This window comes from Bradysia coprophila, unplaced genomic scaffold (genome assembly GCF_014529535.1).
Source record: "Bradysia coprophila strain Holo2 unplaced genomic scaffold, BU_Bcop_v1 contig_358, whole genome shotgun sequence".
NCBI classification, from domain to species: Eukaryota; Metazoa; Arthropoda; class Insecta; order Diptera; family Sciaridae; genus Bradysia; species Bradysia coprophila.
Window position 1 is genome coordinate 116,288 of NW_023503616.1, and position 23,087 is coordinate 139,374.

General features: G+C 36.6%; 2 protein-coding genes across 2 annotated transcripts; one reads left to right on the forward strand and one right to left on the reverse strand.

The window, feature by feature from the left end:
- Positions 1-2,953: 2,953 nt before the first annotated feature.
- On the forward strand, positions 2,954-8,648 carry LOC119081615 (forkhead box protein F1-A). Its single transcript, XM_037190661.1, has 5 exons — positions 2,954-4,145; positions 5,793-5,883; positions 5,996-6,187; positions 6,254-6,470; positions 8,319-8,648. The coding sequence occupies exons 1-5, from the start codon at positions 3,319-3,321 to the stop codon at positions 8,543-8,545; spliced, it is 1,554 nt and encodes a 517-aa protein (XP_037046556.1). The 5' UTR covers positions 2,954-3,318; the 3' UTR covers positions 8,546-8,648.
- A 3,483-nt stretch (positions 8,649-12,131) lies between these two features.
- Positions 12,132-22,880, reverse strand: LOC119081579 (protein argonaute-2-like). The gene is made up of 16 exons (XM_037190613.1): positions 22,730-22,880; positions 21,643-22,600; positions 20,985-21,579; positions 20,565-20,921; positions 20,090-20,508; positions 19,785-20,021; positions 19,506-19,719; positions 19,260-19,441; positions 19,098-19,191; positions 14,202-14,339; positions 13,789-14,145; positions 13,314-13,732; positions 13,009-13,245; positions 12,730-12,943; positions 12,484-12,665; positions 12,132-12,415 (listed from the first exon to the last, which is right to left on the reverse strand). Exons 2-16 carry the CDS (start codon positions 22,587-22,589, stop codon positions 12,319-12,321), a joined length of 4,689 nt encoding a protein of 1,562 aa, XP_037046508.1. The 5' UTR covers positions 22,590-22,600; positions 22,730-22,880; the 3' UTR covers positions 12,132-12,318.
- Between the last annotated feature and the right edge of the window lie 207 nt (positions 22,881-23,087).

Genomic DNA, 23,087 nt, shown 5'->3' on the forward strand with positions numbered 1-23,087 from the left:
TTTATTGTTATTATCGTCATTAAGACTGTAGCTTATAGTATGTTGCGTTAGGTTTTATTATAGTTGAAGTGGTAGAATAATTCGAAGTATGTAAAGCCAAAACGTCTTTGCAGTATCTCAATCACTATGATTTGAAGGATATAATCGCATGTGTTCAGCAATTGTGCGCTTGAGTTATTCATAATTTTACAAATGAGGATTTTTGCTTACAAACCCTAGTGAAAAACAACGTCCGAAAAAGGAATGTTACCGTCTCAAAGACCAAACGTCTTGAATTTTCTGTTTAAATACTTATAAAACGGATATGATCATCTGCTATCGACTGCAGCGACTAGAAAGAACGATAGCCTCCGGTCAATGTATAGTTTTAAATACTAAAATGAGTGTTAAAACGAATGAAGTAAAAGATTGTAGGTGATACTTTGTACAGAAGAAGTAAAATATTCACGCTTACCATTTTGAAAAAATTAAATGGACCCGGAAAAGTAGAATATCCTTTGTTAAATCGATATGCTTATATCACATACTAAAAATTAATGCAAATTTAAGTTCTTTGACTTCAGCTATAATTGGCATAGGAAATTATGTAATCTCTTTCAAGAGACTTTTTCTAATTCATTTTCGTTCCAATTTTGGTTATAATTTAACTGTTTCGTTTTGGATTTGTCTGCCTGCCCGTGTCTGCGTTAAGAAAACAAACATTTTTTCATTACAATGGTTCAGAATTTTATTTCGAAAAGGAATTGTTGTGTAGCAATAGTTATTTGAGCGAATTACGGCCGTTAAGACTTCCGTTGCCTTTTTCTTCAAATTGTTGTTAAATTGTTTCGTCACTGAGTGGATAAAATGAAGATAAGTGTGACTATGGTTACTATCATTGTAGAGGGACAGTAACAAATAAATTAGCCAGATAGGAATATTCGTAAAAGTACAATAAGGGAACTAAACTTTTCCTCTTGTAATTCTAAAGCTTTAAAAATGTCCAGAGCATTGCATCAGTCCCAACAGACTAGTACACCAGTCATTGTACGAAACAGTTACTTCTATAAATATGACCCTACGAATTCTTTTGATGTACAATTTTCAATACAATTTGCGGCGTTTTACACAAAAACTATTTTCGAATTATAGAACTAATGACCAACGAAAACAAGCATTTTAGTGAAATGTTGTTTCGCGTAAGATTTGCCTTCTTGGCTGATTAACGAGCAGAAAAAAAGAAAGAATTCACAAATCATTTTCACTTCATTTTGTTTCCTTGGATTCTGTTTATACAACCGAACGTTTGGAACGTTACCTACATAAAGCTAATAATTCCAAGAATAAAATGTACCTACTTAGTTTGATGAATTTATTGATGGTTGGTTATTTTTAACGAAAAAATGTTTCATTAGATCTTAAAACTTCTCTTGTGTACAAAGAAAATTATTTTTCTTATACTCTATGATTGCATACCATTCGAATACATACGAAAACGCATGAATGTACATCTCGATACGAAGTGACTGTGTGAGTGTGCGAGTAAAGATCTGTTGTAAACGAGAGATAATTTCATTAATGAAGATGTAAGAAACCACCAATCACCAATCAGTGGTTTCTTTATTTATGTTTGACTCCGCCTAAAGTTGAGTCAAAAGTCTATCAGGAATGTAGAATGCGGTTTTCATCATTAAATTTGGATATTAATGTTAATATAATTGAGAAATTATACAAACAAAATTCATATCAATTTGATTGTTAATTTATTGAAAATCTACTGGCCATAGGTCTTTTAAATGAAAAGAGTTGAGGTCTGGTTTGAGAGGTTCCAATAATTTTTTGCATTTTTTTTTAAATTTAACTTATGGCTAGGATATTAAAGCAGTTAATATGTTAAAACGAATGAAGTAAAAGATTTTGTATCAAACACTATTCAATAGCTTCAACGAAAGATGGACGACATATTTAACGAAAGCATGAATGGAGAAATAGTATATTTTACATGATTAGGGATAAAAAGACGTAAAGTAGAGTTTTCGTGTTAATTTTGTTGATCCGAGGCGAAGCCGAGGTCAATAAACACACGAAAACGAGACTTTTCACTTTTATCCCGATTTATGTAATGGATTTTATATGCTAAGGGCGTCGAAAGACGTGCTTCAAACATGAAAAGTACGGTTTTCGGCGCATGTAGCATGTAAAACATATTTTCGCAACAAGTGACAAAAAGTAGGACTTTTCATTGCCTTTATTGCGAAAAACGGTTCATCGGTTTTTGATAACGACGACAAAAATAATGACAAGCTCTGGGTCCTTTATAAAGAAAAATACATGTTAAATAAATTGAAGTACAAGATTTGAAATTAACCGATTAAAAATACTTTGATCGATAGAAGTGATAGACCCGATAATAATACTCGTCATATGATTTCCGTATCTAACATGTTAAACTTGCAAAACTGGCGTAGTCTTGTTGGCTCGTCTTGCCAATAAAATTTTATGAACAAATCAGATTTTCTTGAAAAACATTCGGTCTTTCACATAGGAAGTTATCACAACAACATTTTGAGCAATAAAAAAATTATGGAAATGTTAAATATAAAACGAATATTTCTTAGACAATTCTCAGTTTTCCATTTAATTTAACTTTTTTACAGTGCGGTTGACCAACGACCAAACCGTGCGTCCTCTCAGTTAAAACTCGTGTTAAAAAGTTTAGATCTAGTGACAAACGGAACTTTTTTTTGCCAAAACGTCTAATGTCCACCATTTTTAACATATAAACCTCATCTCAATACATATGCACGATCGTTTTCCATCAGCAGCCAACCAAATCACTACTCAGACACCATACACGCAATAACATAACACATGATCATCTCTGTACGTCTCCGAACACCATTCAGAAAAGCTATGTTTAAGATAGAAAAAAAAATCCACCTCGTAAATGAGTCCGTGTTGTAGTGTTGCTTGCTCATTTAGTTCGATTTTAAATTTCAACTGATTAAGACGTTCTTTCTCTTATACTTGGAAATTTGTTTATTAATTCTGTGGCATCATTGGACATATTCTGTGTAATTATTTTCATAAGACGCGAATAAATTAAATATTTATAATATTTTTTAATTGCCCAAACAATGCTAGACCAATCAATAAGATGAATAAATAAACAAAAAAGGAGGCAAAAAAAGTTGTTTAAAAAAATTTATGTAGTGTGATGTCGGTGATTACGTTTTAATTTAAATATTTTGAATTTTTTTCTAAACAATTACGTGAAAACGAGAATTGTGTTAAAGGTCGAGGTTAATTAGATCATAGACCTTGTTGTTCCGTATCGACATGATCAAATCTGAAGATCACGTAGATTCAAGTAGTTCAAATCTTATGTATCAACGAAATTTACCATCGAATATAATGCCAACCTCATCTATACCACCCATGCAAACGATGCTATCCACATCCAATACAGAGGTACTGGACAATTCCGGTCATTTGGATGAAAAACCACCGCATCATTTAATCTACCATCCGAATATAATGGAACATATTAGTCAAAATGATGATAAACCATCCTACATGATTCGATACATTAATAATACATCGCCAAATCACAATTCGCATAGTTCCATAATGAGTCCGTCTATTAGCAGTGGAGTGCCAAAAATTCACAGTTCTATTATATCAACATCACCGATCCGAAATTCGATGACACAACTGAACTCATCAATAAGCTCATTATCAATGACTGGATTGCCAACATCCACGCCTCACATCAGTAGCGGTACCGCATCTACGATAAAATACTGTAATAGTTCACCGTCGGTGGATACATCACATAATGCGAGTAACCTATCGCCAACATCGTCTACATCAACTACCGTCGGCTCAAATAGTAATGTACAAATGAGTAATATTGGTGGATCCATGGACATATCGTACAACAGTAATGCGTCCAATAGTCCAATGCAAAAATCGTCGTCCTCTCATCACCAACATCATCATATGGATTCGCAATTGAGCACACCCGACACCACTAAAAAGTCATCCGGAGGCAGACGAGCCGAAAAACCACCATTAAGTTACATCAATATGATTGCCATGGCTATCAGGGATTCGCCACAAAAAAAGCTGACTCTTAGTGAAATATATAATTATTTGCAGAAAAAGTGAGTAAACTGATCCGGTGTTGTTGTCATACATTTTGTTCTTGTTTGTTTTACGGTTCACTTCGCTGTTTACGGTATTGAGATAGGAAACATTCGAAACATATGCGGATACGGTCCAGTTTCTACCTTTGCATGATACTTAACGACAACAATCCTGAAGCGTGTTAAATCAAATGAAGTAGTAGATAAGATAAGAACTCTACGCATATGATTGCCGTGTGTTAAAGTTCTTTTTCATTGATGTTTCGCAATAATTCTACGTTTCTCAACGATTACCTCATTTCAGCACCTCTTTAAATTGATTTTAGATTTTCAATGATTTCGAGCGTGATGTGTCGCAACATATAAAACATACAAATAAAGAGGATCTGCGAGAATATTCGTGTAAAATTGAAAACAAAACGTTTGCTTTGTAGGCAAAATCTATTTCGGGTTGAAAACCAGTGAGAGACGATTTTTCGTTGTATTTGCAGCTATGTAGCATCTATCATCAGAACCTCTGTAGAAGTTTCACAGTCAAGTAATTAAAATGAATAAATTAAGACTTCAAAATATCACGGACTAGTGGCCGAGAAGCACTTACCAATTAATGTAAATAAAACTGTGATATATTTAACTTTCTAGATTGTTAATTGACTTAATTAAAACTAACTATGTAACTGATGATAGCTACCGAAGCCTCTTCTTTTGCTGTCCTTGAACCCGATAAACACTTACGCGTACAAAAAGTGGTTTTTCCTAGAAATGAAGTTATTTTTCAGGCCGTTTCACTGATATCAATAAGAAATGTGTCCGACTCCCGTATTTATGTGAAACGTATTTAGTTCAGTGGACACTTTAGTCCTGCGTCTCATATTTATAATGTAGACTAAAAACCCACTCCCCACAGTTTTGTTAAAACCAAACTACTGACAAAATATGGCACTTTCGATAGGTTATCTGTTCTTGTGGTTTAGTAGCTGAGATTGGTTTATATATCCTTAAGGATCGTCCCCATTACACCAACCTCAGGTTTTGCAACTTCGGGTATTGGGAACTCCAAAATGACAAGATTGGATGACAAGCGCCCTATTGACTTCTTATCGAAAACCAGTAAGTTTCCCTGATAGAGGAAGTATGTATGAGGAGTAGTCGTAGTTCGTAGTCATGGAACACATCTATATTTTTCAAATTCGAAATTCCATAATATTCCAAATGGAAAACTTCTATTCGACTTAACGTATAGTCAACAACACAAGGAGAAACAACGTCTGAAAATCCTGTCACAAAATTACTAGCGAGTCAAAATCTATTCGTCCTTTGCTTCATACGAGATCTGATAATCATATCGCAGACAAAGATCTATCAATCGACAGAGTTTAACAATAATGAGATAATGCAGCAGAATGTGATTCAAGTTCACACGAAATATGTTCAAGAATGCAAATTGGTTGAACGAAATATCTAATTACCGGCAAAACGATAACGAGTCTCGAGCAAAAGTTCTATCTAAATAAATAAAAGAAAATTCTAATGTCCACACTTAGCAGAAAATTTCATGAAACGTTAACAACATTGAAGGTTTTGTTTTTAGTGATCAAAATGATAGGCTTACGTATTACGTTCAAAGTTTTGAGACAATCCAATCGAAATTCCAATTTCTTTCAGATATGATTTTTTTCGCGGTCAGTACGTCGGTTGGAAAAATTCGGTTCGTCACAATCTTAGCCTGAACGAATGTTTTGTAAAAATTCCAAAGGTAAGTTTACCATTAATGTAAATTACGAGTAATTTAAAACATCTCCAACGATTACAAATTGTAATCGGATTTGTTAAAGTCTCTCTATAAAAAAGAGTTCTTGTTTGCATAGGGCATAGGTCTCGGAAAGCCAGGCAAAGGACATTATTGGACAATCGACTCGAAATCCGAGTACATGTTTGAGGACGAAGGTAGCTTGAGGCGACGACCAAGAGGATTCCGTCGAAAACATCAAATGAAATCGTACCCAGGCCCAAGTGGATTTTATCCATCATCAAACGGCTATGATGGCGCATCGATTCAGGTAATTCATTGAGAAAATTACCGAAAATTATTCTCAGATATTGACTATTCTACAAATTGCCTCTAGGAATTACAAAATTGCTATCCACAGTCATATGACTATGCATATTCACCGGCAGCCACATACGCTGAATCATGGAATTCGTATGCAGCGGAAGCACAATATTCAAAGATATCACACGGTTCTATGCAAGATGGCACATCGTCACCATTACAAGGAGCAAATGGATCGATAGATTATCCCGGCTATCAATACAATCACAGTCCATACGTACTTGATGGAGGTAAGTTAATTTCAGTTTTAGTTTTCATTTGAATTGTTCTATCAAAGTGGCAAACTAAATAATTTCCTAACGCAAAGGAAACGAAAATTGAAAAAAAAAAATCAGAGACTCAAACCAAAACAGTTTTCATTGCGAAATTGATGTACCGAATCTTTGATGCAGTAAGTCGATTTCCACTGTCTTCTCTGACGACGCAGGTCTGTTTTGTGTGCTAAATGTGTCTATTCACTAAACACATCCCTCGGTCAATATTCCTTGCACTATAGATTAGAAAATCACAATTTATCATAACACAAGATGAACAATACTACAGTGAACGACATCTCAAATGTCTCACTGTCAAATTTTTCTGAGAATTTTATTGTGTCATTGCAAATTCACAATGACATTCTCTGAAAAAAATGACAGTGAGACATTTGAGATGTCGTTCACTGTAAGACCACATATTAAGTCAAGAAAAAGTCAAGTGTTCAAGCCAAATTCATCTACAAGTACTTGAGCATTTTGTTTTGACATAAATTACCAACCCTCCATAAAACAGGGAACTGTTCGTTGTAATACACATTCGTGTAATTTATGGTTTGAAAGAAACCACTTCAACATATCGTATGCAAGAACGGATAGAAGTTTTAGAATAATGTTTAAAATTCTCTAATCATTGAGAAGATGTTAAGTAGTTTGTTGTTAAGCAACTAAAATGTAATTGAAATTTGACAAACTGATAATTTTGTTGTTAAGTAACTCGCAGCATTTTTTATGTGTTGCATTCATTAAGATTTAATGAAAGGGATCTTTCGGAGGTTTGAAATTTTTATTTTTATTTTATTGAGCTCTTAAAATATGAATTTTATTGTTAAAATATAATCAAGACGTTGCTCTGTTATACTACAAGTTTAGATACATAATAAAGATAATCGAGATTGTTCATTTGAATGTTTGAATGATTAATTTTGTCTAATAATTTGTTTTAAAAGAGTTTTATAGCAAGTTGTAGATTAGTTTTTATTAGATCAGTTCAATGTTCAACTTTAAGCAAAATCCTTAGGTATGTGACGTAGGTGGTGTTCCTAGTTGCAAGAAGCAATTTAAATTTTTATCAACTGCAATCATATAGCAACAAATTCATTAAATCTGTTACTTCATTTCTGTAAATAGTGTTTGATACAAAATTTATCAATCTACTATACTTACTTACTTGGAAAGTTTTTTGGTTTTGGAAAGTTTTGGTAACTTTTGGTAAACTTTAGCAAATTTGTCCAGATCAATCTACTAAAAATAGGCTCTCGCAATATAAGATAGCACGAGAACTCTTCTCTTATTATTGTCATCGTTGATGACAGCGAATTATCAACCGTTTAAGTTCAATCTGCTTACATTATATCATCCCTTACACAAATATAAGAGGAAGTATTTAAACTGATCTTTCTAAAAAAATAATTAAGGGCAAGAAAAATAGGATTTGATCGCAAAAAATTCGATCGCAGAATATTTTTTCCATGCACAAAATGATTAACATTGAAAACTTGACCAACAGTTTCAGAGATCCTAAGAGCGAAGAATTGTCCTTTTCTATAATTATTAAGAAAGACGGATTGTCCTTCTACTGCTGTCAAATTCTCTTTTACTTTCGATCAGTTCCTGTTGATTCCTAATTTTCTTGCCATGAGTTCTGCTCTTTCTGCGGTCAGCGTATATGTATGCCCAAATTTAGTATTAAAACACGATAAACTTTTGCCCTATTCGTTATTCAATCAAGACATAGACCTTGAAATTTTCGTAAACCGATAGAAGACTTATGAACCAGCACCGCCTGAAAAAGTTGCTAAATGAAAGAAAAAAATATTTCAGGTTTACGAATGGCCACGCTAACACAAATGCCTCCGCCGACAACATTATCACCAATGCCACCACCACCTGTATCGATGACAACGAGCGGTGGCGTACTGTTGGACCGCAAAGGAAGTTATGCATCTTCTTTATCCCCTCCACTTGCATCACACTCACCTTTGCACCATACAAATATTAATGGTGGATTGCCGACACCGTATTACGAACATATTAAATATTCAAATTAGACTATTATGTGTGACTGTAGCCTCATTTTATTCAATGCGGTTGCCATTCGATTGGATGCAACAGAATTGATTTCGGGATAATTAAGTAAAATCCTTCAACTTACTCTGTATGTTTCTATCTATCTATCGACGGGCTATCTCGGAAAGTAGTCAGCCGATCTTCATGAAATTTTGCAGGAACCTCAAGGGGTCAGGGTGATTCACATCTTGTTCTATTATTTTACAAGATCAGTGGGAAAAAGAATCTATCTAAGAACGAGATCGTCAGAATTAACGCCAATTATGTGTGGCTAATTTTTTAACATGATTTTCTACATGAAGTCAACTATTTGCGCGTAGAGCTGAAAGCGAGAAATTACTGCAGATAGAAAATAATTACATTTCCATCTCCAATTCTCACTCCTCAATACCAATTAGTCATCCCACCAGTTATATTGATCTGAAATGCATTTTCTTTGCAAAATAAAAATATCATTCACGAACGATTCATTTCGACCCAAACACGACGTGTCTGGCTTTTTTTATCTGAATGCTGCGCTGCATGGAACGTGTATGTGATGCAAAGGTTTTGTTACTAGATTTTTTTTTTCGAAGTTTACTTTGACGTGACCTGTAGCTGTACTGATCAGAAACCTGAATAGAGATCCTGAAATATTTACGAATAAATAGAACCAGGTTTGAAACGGGATGGGTTTCTTTGTTAATGTGATAGAATGAATAGTAGAATGAAACTACAATTAAAAATACTATGAAGAGCGCCGTAGTGTGAAAAATTTATAGATAGGAGACAGACGTAGTACAAAGAAATTAGTCGCGAGATCCCTTTCGTTTTCAATGAATCTTTGTCGATCCTATGTGAAATGAGACATTTTTTATGAGGAAAACAAGAACTTGACGCTCATTGTTGATTGAAAAGAAATACAGGTCTCATACATACCCTTTCATTTGTAACATTTTAAAATTGTGATTTTAGATAGTTCGTTAATAAGCAAATCGATCATGTGGTTCCGACTATTTTTTTTCGATTTATTGTTTCTCTTTTTCAAAAGCGAAAATTCAATTAGACGCAACCCAGAGTGGGTAGGCATTTATTTTGATTTACCGTTCGATCCTGTTCATTCTTTCGCTATTGTTGTGGGTCAGCCCTATTATGTGGTGCATGACATCATACAGGTGTCAATTAGTAGAAGAAAAAATTTGTTTTGACAGCTGCGTACCCGAGGCATCCATTTTTGAAAGCTGTTCGAAATTCGGACTGGAACACTATATGTTGTTTATGGATGGATGAAATGCGTTCGTGTTCACAGTTATTGTTCAATCACACCTCAATAAACGAAGCGCAGAACGAATAGTTACGAATATTCTGGACCAAATATTATCCCACGAAAAAAAATCTGATTCCATCTCATCATCCTAAATATTTTTCTTTGTTTTTGTAATATATAATATTGAATGCTTTCTAACATTCTGCTATCGATCATAGAAGAAATTGCACACTCTATATTTCTGTATATACACCACTTACAGTACAAGTATTACACATATAGTTCGATACAAGATTTCCTTCATTCATACGTTACAATTCTAACAATTAAATTTCGGGTTCACTTAACCACGAAACCAAAGATTTTACTACAAAACACCAGTCTGTGCTCGTGTTTTATTTTCATTCCTGAAACTGTAACCCATAACTCTTTTGTGTAACATAAATAATTAATTTTTTTCCAAGTTTCCGTTTTACTTTGAATTGAACTTACTTGTTCGCTTGGTCCTAAGGTCATAACGACGATTATATTATTACATACCAGCATGGCATAGATCAAGCAATAAATAAAAAAAAAGATCATCGTAAAATTTTACATAAATATTTACATTAAAAATCATTTAAAGATGAGCATGTTAGATAAACAAAAAAAGAGAGAAGAAGGAATTAGTATATAGCTATACTATAGCACTATTTGTGTGCGTTCGACCGATGAACGTGTGTTTGAACGGGATGAGACCGTATTTTACACAGAATAATGATACAAACATAACAACAGAGATTTTACTTCCTTCTTTCAGTGCTTCTCATTTTTGTCATGCGTGTAAGAATTTCCATATAATATTTTCCTGTCGTTTTAGTCGCTCATTTCAAATCTCGACTAGTCTTCCGTTATATATGTTGTAGCAAAATGTGAAAACAAATGGAGAAAACGATTTTGTTGACATACACTAAGCGAAAGTAAGTATGAGATGATTATTTGCATAGCACTGAACCAATCACTAGAACAGATTTTCTTTAACGGATATTTAGCCTCTCTAATATGACCTGCCACAAAATAAACAACATTTTTTGAACCGCCACAAGTATAAATTTAATGGGTTGCAGACGAGGTTGCAGATGCTATGTTATTTGGCGATACACACGTTGTTTGTCACAATTAGTCAATTTTGCGAACAACATTCTTCCACTCACGTTTAAAGCTTGGATAAATGTTCGACTTAAAAGTTTAGGTCAGGTCAGGTAAATTGAGAAAAACGATCTGACTTGAACCTGGATGCATTCGAGTATGTAAGATCACGTTCCAGGCAACTTGAACCTTTCATACAAATTTTTCGGGTTAGGTCAAGTTATTATATTGATGTTTTAGATCGAGTAGATAAACCTGTCATGTTAAAAAAAAAAGTAAAACAACGTGAAGCCTTAAAACGGAAGAGAGATGGAAATTATTAAAAAAATATTTAAAAAAAGAAGTGGGAGTCCGATCGTTTCTGGTTTCGATAACAGTCACAAGAACAATTCACACACTTTGAGCGTATGGACGTCCATAATTGTTGTTCAATTTCATTGACATCCAAACATTATAGTTTAAGACGTGTTGATCTTGTGCTTACTTCTATTTAGAGAAGACAAAATAAAAGTGCAAAATGAAGCATAATACAAAATTCTCAAATGGACAACTGTATTGATATGAGACGAGCATAGGCAGAACATTTATGGCGAAAAACTTGGGCAATGGGCTCAGGGCCTATTTTAGAGAATTTTAGTTCTGAAAAATTCCGAAAAATATCCGAATTTTTCGAAAAACTTCAGAATTAACGTTCTCTAAAAAAGGCCCTGGCTGGGCCGAGGGGAAAGCCACTCACATGATTAAGGCCAGGTCATGGTCCGATATATCACACATATGTCAGGACGCATAACCTGGCCTTAACCAAATTTTAATCAAGTGACTAACAAGGTACAAACTAGGTCAATCGTCACAAGTCATTTACTAAGCACGTTAAATCACCAAAGAATAGCTAGAAATCGGTGCATCGGTGGTTGTGGTTAATCACCAAATATTCACTGATTTTTCAGTATCAAGAGGTTGATTAATCAAAACGTTTTCCACATGGGCTGGGCATTTTATTTGGCTTATCCACTCACTTCGAGTAGCAATCAGGACAGGATCTTTTTAGAAAGAAAATAACTACAACCATAACCACCCATAACTACCGCAGTGTACAGCAGCGTGCAGTCACTTCAAATGTAGATGGCAAGAATCTAAAACCAGTTCTTTTTACGTGCAATGTCGTTGTGAAAGAAATTGCTTAAACTCTACGCAATGCAAAAACCGTTTCACTTTATCGAAAGTGGTTTTAATTGTCGTTAAACTCTGTAAAATGATTAATGATAATACAGCCTCAAAAGGTACAAAATACAATAGTAAAGTCATAAAACGAATATATAGCCTCAATAAACTTAATAATATGTCACCACATGCAAGACAGCCATCTCATATTGTACCAAATTAGACGAAAAACATTGGATGCTCGTTAGCAATGTGATCGTGGATCGATCGATTTTGCCATTCATTCAACAAGTTCTTCATATTCAAGCGTGCATTCCTGAAAGAAAAACAAAATTTTACGTCACATCTTGCACATAAGTCATGCCATAAATGGTTTTCACTCACTCAATGTAGACTCTACCGCGGTACGCAGCCAAATGGGCATAATAGGTTGGTGCCGGATACGAAACTGATCGATTGCACCGTGAAAACAAATGGCATAAGTTGTACGACAGTCCCTGCAGATCGTCTATCGAATGATTTGCTTCGTCCAGTAAAATGCAATATTTGGTTGGTTTAGACACACCCTATGAGTGAGTTAGAATCAGTTTTTAAAATCGCTGTGTCTTTCGCAGTGACATTAGACCGTACCTGGATGGATTGATGGGACACTAAGTAAAAGTGATTTTCATTCGGGTGTGTTATTTCCGTATCGACGATGGTTCCAGCTGGTACATTGTTGTTTCGGTCTTTTCCACCGATTTCGGTTTTCCCAGGGAAAAATCGTGTATGATGGCGTTTCTGAACCACGATGATGGTCATTTTAACCTTATGCTCGTAACCTGGTTCAATTTCATTGCATGCCCTTCAAGGAGAAGTTATAGAGTTAGTTATTAAGATCAACATCTGGACTAGTATATGACCACTAACCGAACCATAGCCATTTTCTCGCTAGCCATTACTTGTTGGAACTGGCCCTCGGATACACCATCCCGGTAATATAAAATTTTATTCGGTAAGTGACCGTTCTTCTTCTGGTAGAATCTTAAATGTTCCACGATAATTTGTTGAAAATCTTGAATGATTTCTACTCGCGGTCCTTGTAAACGCCAACAAACATTGTAGCAAAAAGCGTTCCCGTCATGCGATGCCGCCACACCGACAACACTGTGAATACAGAATCAACATTGATTACAAATTACGGTCATAATGGATTGACGCTAAGACATCTTTACCTAGGAATACTTTTCTGTTCGCCAGACGGATGGGTGACATCAGCGCCGATTAACATACACTTGTCCTCAAGTATTGGAGACTCGTTCAAACGATGATTGGTTCCGTTGAGCTTGGCGTTGCATTTTAACAAAATGTTAGATATGGTGCTGCCGTCCTTCCTTTTCTTGAAAACCGTTGTGCCCTTTATACACTGCGTAAGCACACCGATACGTGTTTCAGCCAACTGCTTAATTTTTGAGTACATTGGACCAGAATCGGGTATTATGCAGAACAAAATTCGAATTTGTTCATTCTTCGCAAATTCCAATTCTTTTTGAATATTTGCATCGATGTCGCGAGGGTTAACAGTGTTAACAGAACGCACGTAAGTTGGTTTTTCAGCAAGATTCAGATTGGTCGGCTTACTAATTCTAAAAAACTGAAGAAAAATCAAATTGTGAAAATTTGAAGTAAAAGAAATTAAAATTTTCGTACACTTGCTGCCAACTCATTTAAATCATTGTTTCGTGTGCGTTGATTCACATTCAAAATGGCCCACTTATTGGCAGATTCCGGGATCAAGAATGGCTGTCCTTCTCCACGCCAGACACCATTTTTCACTTCTACAAGTTTGCCATTACCATACACAATACTTGGCGCTTTCAAACATCGTGCCTGGACCTTGGCGAAATTCGTGTCAAGTTCCAATCCGAAACTCCGTACAATTGGTGATTCGTTGTGTTGTATCTTGTCTAACATGTCCATGATTTTGGATTTCCGAACATCGGTAGAAGTCGCAGCGACCCTAATGATTTTACGTGTCTGATTTTCGGTACATTTTCTGTTGATAGCCTGCAAGGAAAATTTCATGAGTCAAAACACTTATTCGTTAGAAAACATTATTTAACAGGAGAAGAAGAAGAAGAAGACGGTTGTTTTTCTTTTGTGTTTGAATCTTGAATTCGAGTTTTTAAATTGATATTTTGCTGTTCAAATGTTGGAATTGTTGTCATTTTGATCAGTGAAACTTCTGCTTCATGTGAATGTTAAAGATTACAGTGATTTATGTGTGCATTAATTGTAATTTTCAATTAAATCCGTTTGTTTTCGTTTAACTCTGCTGATATTGTCAAACGTCAGCAGTGCTGACAGTTTTCGAATTGTCAGGACGTCGGTTCGAATATTTTTTGGCGCAAATTTTTGTAATTTTGGATCGTATCTTTTTCTTTTTGGGATTTTTCTTTTTTTATTGAAATAAAAAGAAAAATACCCATCCAGGTAAAACTTGGTTTTTAATATTGATAATTTTGAAAAAGTAACCAGAATTTTTGATTTTATCAATATGACACCGCCGCTGAGAAAATGTTCGAAGGAAGACTGTCCGCCTAAGAACATTTCTGCTGATCGTTTACGTTTCTGTTTTCGCTGCAAGGACCCGATTCATCTGCCATGCTATGGAGTTGATAAGACAGTGGAGGAGATTTTCTTCATCGAAAACATTGTGATGGTCTGCGATAAATGTCTAGGAGAACCAAATGAAATGCCATCACCGAAACGTAAACAATCCACCGCTTCCGTCAACTTGGTTCAAAGTACCATCGATGTTCAGAATCCCGTATTATCGCTATCTAAAACCGTAACCGTTACACCAGCTTGGACACCGTCAAAGTCTCATACCGCCAAAAATAGTCAACAACTACAAACCGTAATTGAAACTTTAGTCCAAAAGATCGAAACTCAAACATCAACGATTGAAGGATTGAAAGCATCAGTCGACACGATGAATGAAACTGTATCGCTGCAAAAAGTAGCTGTTGGAGAGTCAATTAAAGTCAATAATGAAAACATCTCGTCGATTAAAAAGACGCTTGATCAGGTGCCGAATGTCAATAGCAAGAAATCTTATGCCGATACAGCCAAACAAGGTATTGTCTCATACAAGGGAACGCCGACAACGTCGAGGTCTAAACAAACGCCCAAATCAGACAAGCCAGTTATGTCTGGTACATCGAAAAATGTGATTGGAAGACCTTTAAACCGTTTCAAAACCAAACCAGAAAAAGCTATTTGGCTTTCACGTGTGCATCGGGAAACAACTTCGGACGAGATAACCGATTACATCAAAAATTCGATTGGAATAACGTCACCAGACATAGAGGTCCGTAAGTTGGTCAAGAAAGAGAGGGACTTATCGACTTACTCTTTCGTTTCGTTCTGCATCAAATGTTCGACATCCAATTTCGCTAAACTAATGGACCCGATATATTGGCCTGAAACCAGTCGAATACGTGAATTCGATTTGGAGTTGAAAACGTCAGCTGTACCGAAATTTCAATGGAATCAAGTACCCGTCAATAGTGAACCCAGCAATCAAGAGTCTGCCAATCAAGAACCGGAATCAAAAAACGAAGAACCGAAAACGCCCGTACTGATGGATCTAGGTCCCCAGAGTCCAGTAGCACCAGTTGTGGAGACACATTTACAGGCATAGGAGATTACCTCTCAGGTAACACTTTAAACAGTATATGTTCTAGCCAAGCAAATTATGACACTACACCAAGTAATTTGAATCGTTTTTCTACTACCGTATGTGATCGCAAGAGAAAGCATCAACCGCTCATCACGACGTTTTTCCGAAGTTCAACTGGAAATGATACCGAACCGACCGCTCAAACCTGCCCAAACCAAACCGAATACATGGATTCGATGCCGATATACTATAACAACTGCCGGAGTATTTCAAATAAACGCAACATCAGCATGAAAATTGAACTGTCGACCTACAAAGTGCTGTGTTTCACCGAAACTAAGGCGGACGCTAGTATTTCGAGCAGTGTTTACTTTCCTGATGCCTTTAAAGTGTACCGTAATGACCGAATTATCCAGAATTTAAGGCGAGCAGGTGGAGTTGCTATTTTGGTCCTTCACACATTAAACAGCAGAGCAATTGTATTCGATTTCATTGATGACGTCGACCTAAACAGTGAATTTTTGGCTATTGAAATACTCATCAAGCCCCAGGCAATGGTGGTCTACGTTTGCTACCAAAGTACATTCGACCTAGAAGTAGCAATGAAACATTATCGACGTGTTAAATTCATCGTAGAAAAATACCGTATGCACAAGATCATAGTTGTCGGTGACTTCAACCTTCATGATATTGTTTGGACAGCTGATTACGATGATGACAATGGATATTTGCCACACACGTTAACGAATGCCACTGCGAATGGGAGCCTATAAAACTACCAAACCGATGCTCTGTATTTTTTGGACAAAATGCTCAGTTTGTCATTGTCTCAACTGTCGGATTTTCGCAACACGTCTTCAAATGTTTTGGATTTGGTTTTTGTCAAAAATTCAAACGAATTCAGACTCAGCAAGGACAACTTCACTATCATCGAACAAAATCAACAAGATCCAAGCCACGTACCTTACGAAATAATGGTGGATTACTATGCTAATTCCTCTGTAAAGACCGAAGACGTTACTGTGTATCAATATGCACGCGGACACTATGATAGAATGGAATGCCAACTGAATGCGATCAATTTCCAACACGAATTTAATATCAGAGATGTTGACGCAGCATACGAATTCTTCGTTCAGACCATTAAATCTCTAATCGAACAAAACGTGCCAAAGAAAACAGTCAGAAAATACTCGAACAAACCGAAATGGTGGTCTCCAGAGTTACAGCGTCTTAAGAATCGTCGTGACAAGTTGTTTAAACGAAAAGCCAGAAACGAATCAACAACGTTGGAATATGAAGAGGCACATAAATTATTCAGTGAGGAAAGCGACCGTCGATACAACGAATATATCCGCCAGACACAAGAAAATATCAAATCGAATCCAGCTGAATTTTGGAAGTTTGCGAAAATGAATGGTGGCATCGAAAAGTACCCTGACAGACTAAAATTCGGTGATAAAATTGGCAATACAACGGAAGAAGTGGTAGACTTGTTTGCTGATTACTTCGAATCGATTTACGTACCTGATGAAGAGAATTGGGATTTTGACGATATTTACGTTCCGATAAGTAGTGCTGAAGAAATTAATGTCTCGTTGTTTGACATTGAAGCAGCGATTCATACACTGGAATGGAAGAGTGGAGCTGGACCAGACGAGATAAAACCATCGGTTTTGAAAATGTGTGCATCATCAGTTGCATGGCCAATATGGTTGCTGTATCAAAAATCTTTCAATATTGGTGAAATAGCGGCCACATCGAAAATATCACGAATCGTTCCGGTATACAAAAGAAAGGGTGACAAAGCAGACGTAAAGAACTATAGAGTCGTAGCCATCCAAACGATCGTACTAAAAATCCATGATATTGCAGTGAAGAAGAAGATTAGTGAGATTATTCAACCTCAACTGAAAAGCGCGCAACATGGATTCAGGAATAAGAGATCAGTTGTCACCAATCTGCTAGGTCTATCAATTATGGCTCACAATGCGTTCGAACGATCATGTCAACTCGACTTGTGTTACGGTGATTACAAAACTGCCTTCGACAAAGTGATAATACGTTTGTTAATTGTGAAATTTGCGAGATTTGGTATTGGGAAGAAAACAGCAAGGTGGATGTGTCAATATCTGGTTGGGAGGACCAATTACGTTCAAATCAGCATTTTTAAGTCAAGATTGTACGAATCTACATCTGGAGTACCGGCCGGAAGTTCTCTTGGCCCACAAATGTTCACAGTGTTTATCGATGATGTAGTCGACGTTCTTGAATTTGTGTGCCCTCTACTATTTGCGGATGACATCAAGTTGGCGTCCATTATCTTCGATCACAGCGATATACATCGAATGCAGCGAGATATCGATAACGTTAATAGATGGAACACAGAGAATCGTCTTCAATTCAACAAGGACAAATGTTACATATTCAGCATTTACCGAAGTGAATCATCGTTCATCAAAGCCGATTACACAATGGGTGATCACGTCATAGAGAGAGTCGAAGAAATGAACGATTTGGGATTTTTGGTCAACAGGTGGTTTCACCCGGGCAGTCACATTGAGCATATGGGAATGAAGTGTCGCCAGATGATTGGATGCATTAAACATTTTTCCAACGGCAATTTTACCAAAGAGACACAACGTATACTCTATTTGGCTTATGTACGTCCAAGGCTGGAATTTGCATCAACAATTTGGAATCCTGCGGCGCAAATCTACAAAGACGATATTGAATCTATACAGAAACAGTTCGTTATCTATTTGCTAGAAAGCCGTAGTAACGCAACGACATACAGGTTGGCTCCTTACGAGGATCGATGCAAGCAACTGAAGTTACAAAGTTTGGATACTCGTCGAACAATAGCTGATGCAATGCTTGCTTTTGATTTGTATAAAGGAAACGTGACTGATGATATTATCTCGCCTAGATTTGTTCGAAGTGAAAGTGTTTACGGTTTTCGAGAGACTACTATGAAATTGCTGGTTGAGCCGCGGTTTTCGAATGTGTATTTATCAGAACAACCGATCGTTCGGCTGATTAGACTTATTAATAAGCATAAAGCGGTTGTGACTAGGTGTGAGAATAGAACGACGTTTAAAAGTTTAATTTTAGAGGAGCTTGGTTTTTAGTGTTTGACGGAAGTAGTCTTAAGTATTTATGTTATCTACGTTTGTATATTTTGTATATTTTGTACATTTTTATATTCAGCCAGTTTTTTGGCGGTGTCAATAAATTCAATTCAATTCAATTCAATAAAACGAATATATAGCCTCAATAAACTTAATAATATGTCACCACATGCAAGACAGCCATCTCATATTGTACCAAATTAGACGAAAAACATTGGATGCTCGTTAGCAATGTGATCGTGGATCGATCGATTTTGCCATTCATTCAACAAGTTCTTCATATTCAAGCGTGCATTCCTGAAAGAAAAACAAAATTTTACGTCACATCTTGCACATAAGTTATGCCATAAATGGTTTTCACTCACTCAATGTAGACTCTACCGCGGTACGCAGCCAAATGGGCATAATAGGTTGGTGCCGGATACGAAACTGATCGATTGCACCGTGAAAACAAATGGCATAAGTTGTACGACAGTCCCTGCAGATCGTCTATCGAATGATTTGCTTCGTCCAGTAAAATGCAATATTTGGTTGGTTTAGACACACCCTATGAGTGAGTTAGAATCAGTTTTTAAAATCGCTGTGTCTTTCGCAGTGACATTAGACCGTACCTGGATGGATTGATGGGACACTAAGTAAAAGTGATTTTCATTCGGGTGTGTTATTTCCGTATCGACGATGGTTCCAGCTGGTACATTGTTGTTTCGGTCTTTTCCACCGATTTCGGTTTTCCCAGGGAAAAATCGTGTATGATGGCGTTTCTGAACCACGATGATGGTCATTTTAACCTTATGCTCGTAACCTGGTTCAATTTCATTGCATGCCCTTCAAGGAGAAGTTATAGAGTTAGTTATTAAGATCAACATCTGGACTAGTATATGACCACTAACCGAACCATAGCCATTTTCTCGCTAGCCATTACTTGTTGGAACTGGCCCTCGGATACACCATCCCGGTAATATAAAATTTTATTCGGTAAGTGACCGTTCTTCTTCTGGTAGAATCTTAAATGTTCCACGATAATTTGTTGAAAATCTTGAATGATTTCTACTCGCGGTCCTTGTAAACGCCAACAAACATTGTAGCAAAAAGCGTTCCCGTCATGCGATGCCGCCACACCGACAACACTGTGAATACAGAATCAACATTGATTACAAATTACGGTCATAATGGATTGACGCTAAGACATCTTTACCTAGGAATACTTTTCTGTTCGCCAGACGGATGGGTGACATCAGCGCCGATTAACATACACTTGTCCTCAAGTATTGGAGACTCGTTCAAACGATGATTGGTTCCGTTGAGCTTGGCGTTGCATTTTAACAAAATGTTAGATATGGTGCTGCCGTCCTTCCTTTTCTTGAAAACCGTTGTGCCCTTTATACACTGCGTAAGCACACCGATACGTGTTTCAGCCAACTGCTTAATTTTTGAGTACATTGGACCAGAATCGGGTATTATGCAGAACAAAATTCGAATTTGTTCATTCTTCGCAAATTCCAATTCTTTTTGAATATTTGCATCGATGTCGCGAGGGTTAACAGTGTTAACAGAACGCACGTAAGTTGGTTTTTCAGCAAGATTCAGATTGGTCGGCTTACTAATTCTAAAAAACTGAAGAAAAATCAAATTGTGAAAATTTGAAGTAAAAGAAATTAAAATTTTCGTACACTTGCTGCCAACTCATTTAAATCATTGTTTCGTGTGCGTTGATTCACATTCAAAATGGCCCACTTATTGGCAGATTCCGGGATCAAGAATGGCTGTCCTTCTCCACGCCAGACACCATTTTTCACTTCTACAAGTTTGCCATTACCATACACAATACTTGGCGCTTTCAAACATCGTGCCTGGACCTTGGCGAAATTCGTGTCAAGTTCCAATCCGAAACTCCGTACAATTGGTGATTCGTTGTGTTGTATCTTGTCTAACATGTCCATGATTTTGGATTTCCGAACATCGGTAGAAGTCGCAGCGACCCTAATGATTTTACGTGTCTGATTTTCGGTACATTTTCTGTTGATAGCCTGCAAGGAAAATTTCATGAGTCAAAACACTTATTCGTTAGAAAACATTATTTTTTAGTTCACCTGACGATCTGAAAGGGAGCAGTGCTCCATTGGTACGACTATGTTTTTGATGCTGTTACCGAGCTTAACACACGGTAAATCGGGTCGGGTAATAGTATAATTTTGGGTTTGAAAATATTCGGCAACTGTAAGTCGATTGCCATCTTTATCTTTGAATGTTTCTTTATCCGGCACTCCAACCAGATCCACAAATTTATAACTATACATTGTTCCGTCAACAGTGGGTGTCTTGTAAATTACATCCATTCCGGATAGATGCCGTCTCATATAATTAGTGGCCTGACGTATATCACATCGATATTCGTTCGCCATTTGCTCTAACATCTTTACCAGCGAATCATATCGTTCGGGGAATCCTTTATGTGCTATATCTACATTGATATATATATTAGATCCAAGCACCGAACTTTGAAACAGACCCAGCCATAGTTCGAAAAAGTCACCCAAGTATTCACGATTACTAGCTGGTATGAAAAATGATCGTGCCGCTTGGATGCCCATTTCTAAATGTTTCTGCTGAAATGCTCCTTTCAAAATGACATCAATGCACTGCAGTGCTCTTTGCGGTGCATCATATTGACGCGTCGAGTGGTATCTGTACGAAAAGATTGTTTTAAATATTTTTAAATGATAAATAAAGGCGAGCCAAACCACTTACGTTCTCAATGGGTTCAATGCAACTTCCATATTCTCCGTTTCTTTTATGTTGACGAGGTACTTGCGGACGCCACCCGTTTCTGGATGAATAAAATCGACTTCACGCTCAATTTTTTCCAGACTCAAAACTATTGGTGAATATGCATTACGCGCCCCATCAAAGGCAATGCCTGTACCAGGAAAATTATTTGTGCAAAATTGTTGAAATATCTTCGGCATATTTTTCTTTGGTTTATCTGGCTCAATCGTTACATCGTAATGATACGCTGAGTCCTTCATTTTGTCGATATTCAGTTTCAGATAGTTTGTTTCGAGTAAACTTTTGAATTTAGTTCCACGTGTACCCGATCCCTTATAGGGACACAGTAAATGTGGCATTTCAGTTGTTACTGTTGGTTGATTCGAAGATTGGGCTGATGGTTGTTTTCCCGATGAAGCTTCTTGCGGATCTTCTATCTTTTTCGGAGAAGTCGATGACTGCACATCAGACTGCTTTTGAGCTTGCCTTTTCGGCGATGGTCGGCCATCTTTTTTCTTGTCTGGAGAACCTGATGTTCTCGGCGGTCTTTCTGCTTTCTGTTTAGGCTGGTGAGGAATTTCGTTTTTCGAAACGTCTGATTCAATCGAACATTGCTGATTTTCCGATGAAATTGTCATTTGAGGATCAGCATGTTGTTGATTTGCCGTCTTTTTCGGAGAAGTCGATGACTGTGCATCATACTGCTTTGGAGCTTGCTTTTTCGGCGATGTTCGGACATCTTTTTTCTTGACCGGAGATCCTGATGTACGCGGCTGCTGCTCATTTTGATGTGAAATGGACAATATTGCAATTGGATCGGCACTGAGATTATCTTCTTGATTGGTGTTAGAATTTGGTCGCTGATCAGGGTTGATCGATTTTGGTTCACTTTCTGCTCCTTGCGGTGTGCCAGCACCTTCGGGATCCATTTTCTTATTATCTAAAGAAAGAAAGGAACAAATTCAAGTGTGAAATTACTTAATGGAGAAAATTAGGAAAATGCATTGACGTGTTCTTTTTGCTATACTTGCAGAAAATTGTCGAAATTTTTTTTATTTATTTTACTTACTTCTTTTTTCAACTATTCTGCCTAATTTGTTAAGTTTTGAATTTAATTATTTTAATTTTCTCTATGTTGAACCTAAACACGTCACTGTTTCAAGTTTGATTTCGATAATATGAACTTTTTTTAAAAGATGTACTACAAATAAAGTCGCTCTATAAACAAGTGTATCACGCGTGACAGTAATGACATTTAATTTTTTTACCTTTCAACAATTTTAAAGGTAAGTTTACATGACGATAAGTATTACAGTGACGCCGTATATAACGGTCATTATGCTCCCTGCAATCGTTATTGAGGAAACTATAGATCAAAATTTTGACGACTGACAGTGCGATCGCATACCACAATTTCGTGCTTCCAG